The sequence below is a fragment of the Sylvia atricapilla genome, chromosome 10, assembly GCF_009819655.1.
Source record: "Sylvia atricapilla isolate bSylAtr1 chromosome 10, bSylAtr1.pri, whole genome shotgun sequence".
Taxonomy (NCBI): Eukaryota; Metazoa; Chordata; class Aves; order Passeriformes; family Sylviidae; genus Sylvia; species Sylvia atricapilla.
In genome coordinates, this window is record NC_089149.1 from 23,358,298 (window position 1) to 23,372,414 (window position 14,117).

The 14,117-nt window shown below is 38.5% G+C and overlaps 1 protein-coding gene across 16 annotated transcripts in view; it reads right to left on the minus strand.

The window, feature by feature from the left end:
- The window catches only part of TRIP12 (thyroid hormone receptor interactor 12), a 77,969-nt gene that overhangs the window by 41,052 nt on the left and 22,800 nt on the right, over positions 1–14,117 (minus strand). For 13 of the 16 annotated variants that reach the window (XR_010744385.1, XR_010744386.1, XM_066326311.1 and 10 more), the window contains exons 2-4: positions 9,533–9,679; positions 2,130–2,255; positions 379–1,178 (exon numbers count right to left, since the gene is read on the minus strand). Coding sequence is in view for 14 of the 16 variants with exons in the window: in XM_066326311.1 (XP_066182408.1) it covers positions 379–1,178; positions 2,130–2,255; positions 9,533–9,630 (1,024 nt within the window). In the remaining 2 variants the exon portion in view is untranslated. The remainder of the gene's footprint in view (positions 1–378; positions 1,179–2,129; positions 2,256–9,532; positions 9,680–14,117) is intronic. The other 3 variants (XM_066326318.1, XM_066326317.1, XM_066326313.1) reach the window with 2 other exon arrangements.

Genomic DNA, 14,117 nt, shown 5'->3' on the forward strand with positions numbered 1-14,117 from the left:
TGGTCTATTTGTTTTCCAGCATCTGTCATTCCCACTTCAGAACAGAAGACTTAAGAAAATGAGGGGGAATAAAAATCTGACAAAAGGAATATAATCAAGAGTGTTTTATAACATACATGCCCCCATCGCATGTATTTTATTTTTAAAATTGACTTGTTAGACACAGAGGCAACTTTACCTTACAAAACACTGACTGAACTTAAATCATCTGCTTTAGCTGTAAATAGTTTCAGTCACAGCTTTACTTAACTCAGCAGAACATACTGAAAGTCAATTTTTCCAGGGAGAGCACAAGCAGCTTGAAAAAACAGAAGCATTTATTTAGAAGACTTGATTTTAAAACATGTGTGTTTATTTTTCCAGAAAATAATGACTTACTTGCTAGCTTAGCCTGTAGTCCTGAAGGTCCAGGTTTTGATGTCTCCGACTTGGAAGAGCCTGGTAGAGACAGTTTTGTTTTAGGGAGACTGACTTTGGGGCTGAATCGAGCAGCCCAGTCAAACTTTGAAGAGCCACCTGTTTTACTCGGTTCTTTGTCCCTGCTACTCCTTCTTGGACTGGGGCTGGATGCAGAACGGGAACGTCTGGCCTTACTCTGGTCCTTTCCCTGTTTCACTCTGGCACCCTGAGGAACAGTAGAAGAAGCAGAGGCAACAGCAGAAGAGGAGGAAGAGGTGGAAGCTGAAGAAGAAGAATCGGTGATGGTGCTACACCCAGCTTTGGCTGAGGTCACCGATTTTGAAGCCAGCTTGGAGACTTTTGCTGACTTTTCTTCAGTGCCAGTTGATTCAACTGATGACCCACTCTTTATACAAGACAGATTCTCTGTCCTTTTCCTTTTCTGACTTCGGGAGCTACCAGCAGCTCCACCCTTTCTGGTGTGAGCCTTGCTCGTTGATGGCAATTGTGTAGATTTGGGCTGCTCTTGGTCTGAGTGTCTTCTCTTAGATTTAGTATGTGGCTTGCTAGTTTCTGAGGAAGTTTCAGTGTGTTGAAGTGCTTTGGGCTTTTTAGCAGAGCTAGGAGAATTGGTCCTCCTGTAATCCGGACTAGCACTGCGTTTAACTCCTCGAGAATTGTCTTTCTTAGGCACTTGCCCCGTTTTTTGCTTTTCTGAAGTACTGACTCTCTCTGGATCTTCTTGTTGTGGTATTAAAACAGCAGACGAACTACAGCCTCTGTAGAAGTAAGCAGGAAGAGCATTAGAGTTGAACTCAAGAAGCCTCACAGTGGCAAGAATTTCACATTAAAAATGTCATAATTCTTTAATAATTAAGGACACTGCACGTAAGAAACACTGTTAAGTTTACACTGAAGCAAACAAAAACTCCCACATGCTTGTATCTGAACCATCATATTGCACATATTTGTTAGCTTAAAACTCAAGTAGACTGCAAAATAAAAGCACAATACATCTTTTTAAAAAGTAAGTTTAACTTGAATAGATTTTACTTTCATATATATATATCAAACTGATTAAAAACAAACAAAAATCAAGCCATGAATCTATTAACTGAATGTTTGAAAATATAAGTTCCACAAGAGAGTAAGGAGTGTTCAGTAATGCATAACTAGTCACAACTGGATTCTAGTTCAAGAAAGGCTCTTAAAGAAAGGACAGTTTCTCATCAATCTTTAAATTGATGTAGTGAATCACATACAAAAATAGCAAAATTCTCTTCTGTGTGATAGAAAGCTGTTCCAATGTGTATATAACAGAAGGATATGAAGAGCAGACAAGCAATAACAAGATGATTACCCTGAACACAGGCCTACTTTAGATTACTGCACATTTCAATTCACATTGGACATTGCTCTAAACTCCTTGGGCAATCTTCCCCCAACATGAAGCAGAAGAAGGGGAGAAAGACCTTGCAAGTATTCCAGGACTAGTTATGCAGAAATCATTTCCTCCCCATCACTGATGGAATGCTCTTAGTTGGTGAATTAAAAAAAGAAAAAATAAATGCAAGTGGAAACACTAAAATATACCCAGTGAATGCAATACCTAGATTAGTTAAATATCCATTAGTCACATGTTTTATTAGAACTCTGTATAACTCAATAATTATACAAATTTTTGAAGTGCAGATAACACTGGTTAACATATGAATATGAAGCACAATTACCTTTTAGAAAAGTGTCCCTTGGACTGCTCAGAAGTAGTATTAGACTGCACTTTGGGTGTCTTTGAAAAAGATTTTCTACTCTCAGGAGGGCTATGTGCCTTATGTTTTGCCTGCCCTAAATGTGACCTGTCAGCAGAAAGTCAAAACAGAAAGCTATCAGGATTCCAAGATAAAGATACAGACCTGTAGGTGGAATATTGTTTATTTTTGGAGCATTTACACATATAAATTTACAGCTACCAATTTTTCCACATCAGCTCCTAGTATTAAAGCAGCATTTCAAAAGAACCACCTGACGCAGTTACAAATCACAACCAGTGTAACTGTTTTGCAAAGCACACAATTATTCAGTCATTTTAAATGAATAAAACATCTTCTTACATCTGAGTTTTGCAGGTAAGTTCAGATCTTTCTGGTGTGCAAGATTACTGAATTATTCACTTAAGCATTAAGCTAGCACAGTAAAGCACAAGACTAGAGCATCTGTCAAAGATCTCTTCTCAAAAATAGATACATATTCATCTACCTCCAGATTCCAGGCATTAAGTCTTTATACAGTTATGACTATTTACATCTTTGCTCTTCAGTTAAAAAAAAAAAAATAATCAAGTGCTCAGAATGGGAACGCAGCCAGTTGCACTTGGTAGGAAAGCTCAGCCATACCAGTTATTTTCTGGCTGCAAGATCTACCAGTTCAAAAGATTGAGAGCTGTTTGGTAATAGCTGAAGTAAGAGGAATGAAGAAATGCACACCACCAATGAAGGCAGTCAGATGAGACAGGAAACTTGTGATGTCAGGGACAGGAACGAGTTTCAAATAGATAAGCTGTAAGAGGTCTTCTAAGCAACTTTCAGCTCCATGAAAAAAACGGTTTATGGTATGAGCCCTGACTGAAGGACAAAGATAATACTACACACCACAGATAAAATTTAAGACCTAAGTTACATCTTCATATATTCCACATTTACTTTGAAACCCACTCAGAATTACCATCTGCAAGACTCAGAAGAGAGTGCTCATCAGCATTTAGAACAGGACAGTATAAATAATTGCTAAGGCAAGAGACATCTCACTTGCACTTCCCTGGATAAAATGCACTTTTGACTCAGCTAGCACCAGAAAAACTACTGCACGTATCCTACCTATACAGAAGCCCCAAGAACCACTAACCTCTGAAAAACCTCAAACTTGTCTAGTATTAATGCTGAAAGAAGAAATGTTTCAAAGTTGAAGAACTGCAGACTACATGGTCGTATGGTATGAACCCAGGCCTAAACAGCTTTCAAGCTGAGCTCTGCAAACACCCATGGAGGATGGGGAGGAATTATGGACTTGAAATTTAAATGTCTTGCTCTAACCCACGACCCCAAATATCATCAAGTTTAGGCCAACAGACTAAGTGGAAGTGGTAAGAGTTCCACAAGTTTTAAAATAGCTTCTTCCAATGAAATTCCAGAAGTCTAGTAGTAAAGCCAGAGTATACTACTGACTAGAAAGCTTCCCCATCCCCTTCAGGATTTCAACACAAACTTGAATCTCAGTGGAAAACAAGTACCAAGTCTAACCATCCTGATGACAACTAAATGCTAACTCACTTAAGAGTCTAAACAGGTAAACTCCAGTAATGACTTTTTCTTGATAACTTTCCTCCTCCTGCTTTCTTCTGAATTATTCTCACTTAGGCAGTTACTCAGATGAATGCACATGGACAGTACATATTCAACACTTTCCGTGCCCCCATCTAAGAGCATGACAGTATGAAAAGATTAAATTAACAGTATCTTCTCCATACTGCAATTAATTTTATTTATTATCCTGTAAAAAATATCATTTACTATCAAAATCAAGTGAAATAAATTCATTTTGACAGCTAAATCTTGAGGTCACAATGGCAAACTCTATCAAGGTAAACTTGGGAATGTTTCACCTAATCTTAAGTGTCTGGATTTTCCTTTTCCCAACAAAAGATTAAGGCGTGAAATTTAATTTTCCCCATGAAATGTTTTTATTATGGAAATAACAGACATTATTACATAATTTACACTTGGCAGGAATCTCGAGTTTTATGTAAGCTAAACTGATCAGGGTTCATTTATTCTGAAGTATATTTTAAAAGGTTACTTTCTATAAAGATTTTTGTTTTGCTTTAGATTTTCACAAAACACTGTAATTGAAGAACTTTTCAACTAAAATACTGCTAAAACAACAGAGGCAAAACATGCACTGAAGAGTTTCCACTTGTTTCCAGCTCTTCTCCTTTCACATTTAAACCCTTCTGCTTCTTACAAGTTTTACAAATACACTTTCATACTAATGTCCAATTTGTGTGGACTACTGAAGCTACACCCATATCCTAGGGGTCACAAATACATGCAGAGTATTAGCACTTGCTTTGCTTTCTTTATCCATTAAGCTATCAGTACAAACAGCCTTTTGAGCAGAAAGGTTACTCTAGAAACATCCCAAATGGGGAGTCACAAGTGAGGATTTTTTTTTTTTAAATTTAATTTTAAAACACCTACTGTGCTCTCACTTCTCACTCTGACTTTAATCATTCACTTTGCATGTACTGCCAAGAGAAGGTCCACAATACAATAGCAACTATGCATGCAGTAGCATGTCAGACAACAGGAATATGACATGAGCTCTCAGGTTTATACAAGAACAAGAACACAGAATTTGATCACAGGGTTAAGATAAAAGCTTTAACCACACACCAACAAGTATCATTGTCCCAATTTATATTTAAGTTGTGACAGCTTACTTAAGGTCTCCTTCAAAAACTTAACTCATGTACAGAGGTAGGAATAGTCTGTAAAGATCAGACTGAGCAATGCCTGTAGAGCAATCACGTGCTATAAAATATCCCTGCAAAGCTGGAAGGCTAATTTTAAGATGGTAAGCTACATGTACTTTTTTCTATAATCCAAGGCTTTTCACTTTTAACTTACCATTGCAAGTTCTTCTGTCTTTTCCATTAAAATATCATTCATTAAGAATCATCATTCCAGCAACAAGTGTTTTCAGAGACTAAGTTCCCCATTAATGACGAAAAATAAGGAGCTAAGTATTTATAAGCTTGCATTCATTCATTTCCACTCTCAACTGAGCTCCTGCTGCACCATCAAGTTGTGTTTTGTAGGGGCTTTTAGTTTCCCTTCCCTCCCCAAACTTTAAGACAGTTTCATAAACAACTCCAACAACTCATTCAACTGGGCATCAGTCTGCTGATGCACATTTAACTCACAGGCAGACACTCAAGTTTAGAGTAACACACATACAGAAGTTGACAAGCTAACCACCATTTAGCTTGCTGTGTTATATAAACAATATGGTGGAAAATGCCAGCCCTGAGCAAAACCATAAAGAACCAACTAGAACCTGTTCTCAGAGTTACTCCGTGCATATTAAAAAAAATAAACCCATACCTTTTGAAGTTAGTTAATAAACAAAGTGTTTAATCATGTTCCTCAGCAGCTGAGAGCGAGCTATTAAATGCTTCCAAACAAAGTCTGCAAAAATCCTCCTCTTACTTCTATCAAAAATGAGATTAAGAAAAAAAAGCAATAGCACAGATAAAAACTGTGGAAAAATGTCTACTTTCTCACCTCGGAAATACTCCAAATGTCTTCCCCCCAAACCCAAACATCATATTTAGTCTTTTACAGATCTCAGGTAAGGTCTTACCAGTTAACAGATCACCAAGACTGGTCCAAAAACAATCCTGTCTAGAACAAAAGCCATGTAACTGACAAAAGCACTCTTTCAGCTTATACAAAGTCCTACATGCAGCCAACAAGGATCTCACTTATCATTTAGCCTTCAATTCCAAATATACAAGAACATGCTTATCTTTTATTCCAACACATTAAAATTTGCTCATAAAGTATCCTACTTTCATACAGAACAACAGCAGAGCAGTCATTCTTGTTGAAGTGATATGCTACTTTAAATGCTACTATTCCTAAAGATTCCTTAAGATTAACGACATGCAAAAAGATAAGCACCACGGTCATTTAATGCCACTAATAAAGTAATTTTTGCAGCACTGGTAAAAAAAGTTCCAGTACATGGGACCACTTCCATTACTCTATACCAACACAGCGAAACACTACTCACAACTGTGAAAAGAACAATCAACTGCTCCATGTCCAGAAAAGATCTTATTGTGTGCCTCACAATACCACTTCAAAATTGGTCCCATTCAAAGTAAATCCTATGGCATCACTGGGAGCTAAGCCAGGAGAGCACAATTCTTCAACACACATGGCAACAATGTCAAGATACAGTTATGAAGATGACAATAAGTACCTTCCACCCCCTCCTCCTACCCCTATGAAAAGAAAGCTTCATTAACACATCTGCCTGTTTACTGCTGCAAAAGGAAACTTTAGCATCATTATTGCTTTCTTAACCTGAAGAGAGCCACCCTTCAGGGGAGAGTGCTCCAAGAGACACTTCAGACAGGGTTTATGCTGTACCATTAGAAAAGTGCCACTGTAACAGTAATCTACGTTCAGAGGTAAACACCAAATACTTTTCAAAATGGTAGTAAAACCACTAAGAACTGTAATACCCACAAGAGCTGAAATTTATCCAAATCAGTTACTGCAACATCACTACTGACATCCAAAAGTGAAGGAAGAATCACATTAGTCCAACTTCACCAAGGCAAATTCGCTTACAATGCATACATGGGGAAGGAATGACACAACACCAGTTCATATACCCCTTTTCAAACACAGACTCCCTTCTTCTTTTAGAGAAAAGGGCACATCACTGTTAGAGCACAAACTGCAAATAAACAGCAACTGTCTTTCTACTCTTTCTTGAGCCTAGTATCATTGTACCTTTAAACAATGCACCTCAAAATCAAACTCTGAAAGCTCCTATCAAGTTACTATGCTGAGTGTGAAATTGCTGGTAAAACTCCAGCAGAAAACCATTACAGGCGTCCCCCGCTCATCTTGACTCAAGTATTGACGTTATGGGGACATCAAACAAGCCCAGTCTAGAGGAAAATAGGCTTGCATTGTTGTTTCCAGGTTAAGCCAGTCTGTCAATACTCAATGTAACAGGAGGGAGTTTCTGCATTTAGAACAGACCAGAGAGAAGTTGAGAAGTTCCAAGGTCTTCATACGAGTGAACAGTAGCAGCTCAGCAAGTTAAACTGGCAGTTTTAACAAAAGACCTTTAAGCTGTAGAAGAGTTAAAGATCACAGAAAGACATATATTAGTACTTCAGATTGGCAGTATTATCATTCTCCTGACTCTCTCCTTTTTAACACTTTTATCAACTAAGGTCTCTTGCATTCACTCCAGCCAGAGCATAAAAGAGATTGAGGCAACTCTAAGGCTGTTACAAGGCCATCTGGCCATACCACAAGTTTACCTTTATTATTAGCCTTCACATCCAAGTCTGAATACACAAGTGACAAACTGCATTGACTCTCCAACCTTTCATCACTTAATTTGTATTTTGGAAATGCATGCACCTCAGCCACAAAAAAGCTTTAAGAAAAAAGCTGCCTCATTTCTAGCACTGAGAAAGCTATTTATACAAAGCAGAAATGCAATCAAGTACACAAGTTCAGACAGTATCGAAACCTGTCCTTGCTCGAAGGGTTATGATTGCATATCTATGACCAAAGTGAAGTAACCTCCAACACTTCAGAAGGTGTGGCCCTTAAGTCTGCTTACAAACTCTGTGGCTAATTTTAGGCATGAAGCAACAACCCTCTACAGAGTCACATTACTGTCTAATTCCCTCTTTTTTATTGGGAAGAGGGGGAGTTAGGAGTTTTTAATCTTTGTGTATTGATTTGTTGTTTATTGGGGGAGGGTAAGAAATACATGGATCTAATAAAGTGGCTGAATAAAATCTCACACTGTCTGTACAACAACATCAATAAGTGGTATGGATCAAGAGAAGAAAATCTATAAAGCAAGACAGTTGCCATTAAGAATCAGTGTCCACCATCTCTGCATTTCAATGCTTTCTACTTCAAAGCATACCGGATTACAACCACAAGTGACCAGAATACACAAACTGCTCTCATAGAGCACAACTTTCAGTTCAGTTTCATCCAGAAAGATTCCAGTTCAAGTGCTCCAAGACCATTCCACATTAGCCAAAACACAGCAGGTGAGGATGACTGACTGGCTTCAAAACACTCCCAGCTCCAACTGAAATACTAACACAGATACAGCCCAAGTTCAGTTATTTGCACAATGTATGAGCATATTATTGAAACTAGTCTTTCCACAGTTTATTCTATTTTAAACGATTTTACAGCTGAAACTGAAGTGTTTCATTTAACTGACAACAAATGCAAGAATGACTGAAAATAAATTGTCTCAGGCATCCCAAAAATTTCCCCTTCCTTATGCCACATTATTCGAGTGGAGAAGCCTTGTGTTTATCATCTACTCTTCCACTTGTACAGTAGACCTAGTTTAGAGAATTATTCTCCTCATAGTTCCTTAGAAGCTGGCCTTCTTCACCCATTCAACAGTTCAACTTGTTCTCAGACTTTAGACTAGTAAGAAATACACCCCTTCTTCATTAAACTTCATAGCCCAGTTCCTCCATAGTAAAAAACTTTCGTGCCACTGACACTGACCTGCAATATTTTAATACTCATCCCAAATTTAATAAAAAAAAAAAAAAAAAATCAAGCCCAAGGTACACATATTTAACAAATGCACCAGTAATGTATCTGAGAAAGTAGAACATAGACAGATCTGCCAACCATCACACTAAACACCTTCGTTAGACTGATCTTTTAACAAAGTTAAAGAAACACTTATATCCATACAGCCTGCTTCACTTATGGCAATAACAATAGAGTAATCTATGAAGAAGTTTTAAGATCCTCTTTGCTCTGCACTGCGGAGGCAATCACAGAGCAAATACAATCTGGTCCACTTGCTCACTATATCAGGCATATTAAATGATAGCAAACCTTTTTTTTTTTGTTGAATTATTCAACAGCTGCACAGGATTTATATGCAATACAAAGGTAACAGAGTACCAGTTATTCAGTCTTCTCGAAGAGGAATGCATTTTCCCTAATTCCCAGTAACACACTCTCTCTGTCATCCCCCTCCCACACTTTTAATACCAGAGAAAAAAGAGGGGGAAAGAATTTGTTACTACCTCTGATTTATGGAAAACAGATCTTTTTCCCCCTATAGCTCTGCTACTGCTATTCTAGCTAAACAGTATGGTTGTGAGTTATCCATGAGTTTATCCCATGCAGTAACAGTGCAGGTAAGCATTTCAGGGGCAAAAAGATTTTATGCAAGTTTCCATGCTTGGACTGCAGGGTGGAAAACATTATTCTCTAAATCACACCCATTTCAGTGTTACACATTTTACACTCATAGACAGCAGTCTTACCTTCCTCCTACTGCGTCGTCTTGTGGCTGGGCCCCGGCAGTGTTCCTCTGTGAACGTCGCAGTGACCCCCCTGGATTGTTATTAGGCCGGTTGGACATTGGCACCTCTCTCCTGAAGGGACATACCCTTTCTAGACACTATCATTCACTGAAAGACAAGAGAGGAAGAGCTGTAAGATACATGGCATGAACACTCACCGCCACACCTCCAGAGGCAAATGTAAAATGCTATCGTTTAAGCAAAAACTGAAGAGAAAAACTTTCAAATAATTTTTAGTTATAAAACACACAGACATTTACCAACCAGGTTTTGGTATATATAGCATACAGATGATTGACTGAACTAAATGACCTTTAAAGATCCCTTCCAACCCAAATTACAAATGCCTCTAATTTTGCGATGACATGCTTCTTTTCTAGCACGCTTCTCTAATTCTAAGGAGACCGGACAAATGCAATTTAGGAGTATCTGTTAAGGAAAAACTCAGTGCTTGATAGAGAGCAACAGTATTCAAGTAGTTTAGCTTTCATCATAGGAGATTACAAAGCCCATTTCAGGAAAAAGCAGCAGTATTCACAACATATCTACAGCACTTTCCAGCTTCTTTCTCTAGTCTGATTTATGCAACTTTCACTTGCATAAAGCAAGACACAGTCATTCAGGAAAAAAGATCTGGCTTTATAATCAGAAATTCTGCTCATGAGAGCTAAATTGAAGGGAAAAGGTATTTGAGACAGAAGGATTAATGAATGTATACAATTATTTTTAAAAAATAATCTAGGACAACTTTGTATTACTACTTTTGGAATTGCTTTGTGACTGCTAGAGGTCTACAGATATTATTTTGATAGTTATTTATAGAAGACTATCATAACCCCCAGCCACAGTCCTCAGAAACAGACGTATTGCAAGAACAAGCCCCAGTTAATTCCTCAGTGAAGAGAGGTGACTTCTGTATCCTGCGCTAAATTGGTATTTCCACATAGCGCATAGCAACAGGACGACAATCAGCAAATCCAGTTTTACTGTTTCTAATTTTGTGGAATCTAGTAAAAAAAGGTATTTGCAGGTGAAAAAAAAGAAGCTGTAAGAAGGAAAGTAATCCAAGTTTAAGAACTCAGTAGTCTATATGCTGATTTGGTACCTATTATATCCAGAGCACAGTAAGAAAGAAGTCTGTCACAAAAAAGTTTAAAACACTGCAGCTTCAGATTCAAATTCAAATGTCTCCAATGAAGTAATTTTCAAGATTTGGCATTGTCAGTAAAAACAGTGAATAGCTGAACATAATTGTCTATTCTTCTGAAAAGGGCCTATAGAAATGAGCAAAGGTGACAGGAAGGCAAGGGGGGACAAAAAGAATCCTAAATGATGCAGTTTTACCATAGCCCGTAAGAAACCAGCCATATAAATTTGTATTATGCAACCTGTTACCTCAGATATGTTGCTAAAAGGAACACATGTATCATCTATATACCTGGGCAGCATAGGAAATTATTGACCAGGATTCTGCTAGCTCAGACTGAGTCTTGTTACACTGTAATAGTACAAACTAATATTGAAAGGTCACACTTGGCATGCCAGAAATACCTTAAATATTTCCAGGATTTGAGTAAGAATACAAAGTTAGGCAGAAGAATTGCTCTCCATCCTAACCCCCACATCACAGGAAGTTTTGGAAGTTTTTCAGGTTCTTTCTACTAAGAGGTCCAACCACAGCAGCAAATCACAAACACAGAAAGTAGAATTAATTAACAAATCAGTTTTACCTTCATTGGTTTTGGCTGGGGTGTTTTTTTAAACCTTCATCGTTTGGGTTGGGTTTTTTTTTACTTTATGCTTAGGAACTTGAAATATAAGTAAAGCACGAAATACACAATCCCACAGAAATACAGCTGTTTGATAAACCTCTATGTAGAAGTCCTGATGACTAAGTTGAGAAAGTTATAAACATAAAAGGTGAACTTTTCCTTACACAATTGTTTCCTCTTATTCAAACTCCTTAATCAAAGCCAATAATCCCACTAACAAAGTTTTAAAACTTTACAGTAACATGTAAGACCATCAATCTACAACTTCTTACATTTTAGAGCACAGAGACTTACAATGAAACAGAAAAAGCTTGCAACTACTGGAAATCATGCCAGCTTGCTGGTGTAGCTAGATCAGCCAAGTTGAGGAGATTGTAAGTTGTAGCATTCTCTCCAGAACAGCAATGCAAGAAACAAAACCTAGCATTAACCAGGCTGAAAGCTGAGCAAGGGCCCAGCACTACCTAACGGGTCCAGCTGAACTCAGTCACAGGCACTGTCAAGAGTTGTTGTGCATTCCCTTTTTATTTCCTTGTATTCAAACACAAAACGAAAAACAAATACCTCTAATATCAGAAATGAGGTACATTTTGCGCATTTTTCTAAAATGAGGGAGTAGTGTCCCCTTCTGCACAAAGGTCAGCTGGCACTGGAACTGTACTCATGTCAAACTTTCAGTCATACTACAAAATGGTTGCCACAGAACTATTGTTTCACCTTGTACCAATTAAAATGTGCATTCCAGCAGGTTTCGTTCTGCAAGGAGCAGTGCTCACTGAGACCTCTGCTAGGTTAGCCATGCACTTTCCCACCTAGGGCCAGAACATGGGCTTCTCCACACACCACCACAAGAGCCAGCTGACAAAAGCATCACAGGCAATCCTGGCCCTCCCTAGAGAAAGTTTAGTTTAACACTGATCTGCCTGGATGTGCTGCTTTTGTTTCTGACAGACTTGAATTCACTCAAAGTGGCTGGTACAGGGCTGTGTTTTGGATTTCTGTTGAACACAGCATTGATAATAGAGCACAGTGTTGATAATACAGATGTTTTTGTGAAAAATGCTTAGACAGAGCCAAGGCCTTTTCTGCATTTTGTACTCTGAGTCATGCTGGTGAGGAGGCTTGAGGTGGAGGTGAGGTTGGAATGAGACCCAGCAAGGAGAGGTAACCCAAACTGACCAAAGAGATAGTGCAGACCACCTGACTTCACACTCAGTATATAAAGTGGGAAGAAAAAGGAAGCAGAGGACATTTAGAGTGATGGTGTCTGTCTCTCCTGGAGAAGGCTAAACACCTGCCCAACCATGGGAAGCAGTTAATTCTTTGTCTTGCTTTGCTTGTATGCACAGCTTTTGCTTTTCTTATTATATTGTCATTATCTCAACCCACAAGTTTTCCAGTTTTTACTGTTTCAATTCCTTTTCCAACCCCACTAGTGGGGGAGTGAGCAAGCAGCTGCCTGGAGCTTGATTACTGTCTGGGATTAAACCATGACACAGGGTTAGCCAGACACTTCAAGTAGTCTGTGCTTAGAAGTTATGTAGCACAACATGTCATACACACGGTATTTTCAGCTGTGTAGAAGAATGAAATGACAACTGTTTTATCCTGTAAGGCATCTGTCAAGTCAAGATGTCCAGCGTTATCTTCTATATTGATACCTCTTGACTTAGCTGCATTTCTTTTGACTACTTGTTGCCATGTAACTCCCAGTTTGCTTTTAAATATAATGCAGCTTCATGATTCAGCTGTGACCTTTAACATCAAAACACTAACTTAAGTCTCACTGCAAGCCACACAATACCATGTCACAAATTAGTCCAGTAATGAAGAGACTTTCACAACTGCATCTTCCACATCCTAAAAAAACAAGAGAAGAGCCCAGATGTTTCTAAATATCAACTGTTCTCATTCAGACTTGTCCCTCTATATCTGAGCACACGTGGCTTCTTTCCCATCATCAGACACCTACACTCAAAAAAAACCCACACCACACACAAAAAAAAACCTACTCAGTAGAAACCAGCCAAATGTGCCAGTGCAGTCCTACCAGATTTTAAGACAATCTCCTCAACTACACTGGTTCTTCCTCACACCCAGAATAACAAAACGCTATAACCATCCATCAGACCTCCATGCTCCCACAAGAGACAATGCTACTTAGGAATTTTTAAGTTCAGGTCCCCTTCTAGCATAAAGTTATCTGCACATAAGCCTTTTTGGGTAATGTTTTGTAACTCCATATTCCTAGCTATGATGATGCCAAAGCATGGGCCTGCAGAGGCTCTCATCATCAGTAAAGTCTTTAGAATGAGGATGAACTCCAAAAGCCAGCATTTCATATAAACCCACAACATATCTTCTGAGGTCATGTAACAACACTGCTATCTAGTGCTTATTATGCTACATAGTATTTCTGAGTTTTAGCAAACACTATTTGATGACAGTTTAGTGTCATCTTTGTTACAGTACAGGAAAGCAACTGGAATTAATTTCTGTAGAACTAACATGCCCATTGCAAATACTATAGCTAATGTACAGTCAACATATTGCTTGGAGAAGTTCTACAGGAACACAAGACAAACCACCTGTTACCTTGCAGTGAAGCCTTTACCTTTCTCCTTGTGGAAAAGCCAACAGGAAACAAATAACATGCTCCCATGGTTTTGAAGCAAACTGGGAAAACAGAACTACACAACAAGCCTGTATCAGCCTTTGCTCAGCATCCAAATCACTCCCTGAAGGATACTAGGAACTAATGCAGCGACCCTGAC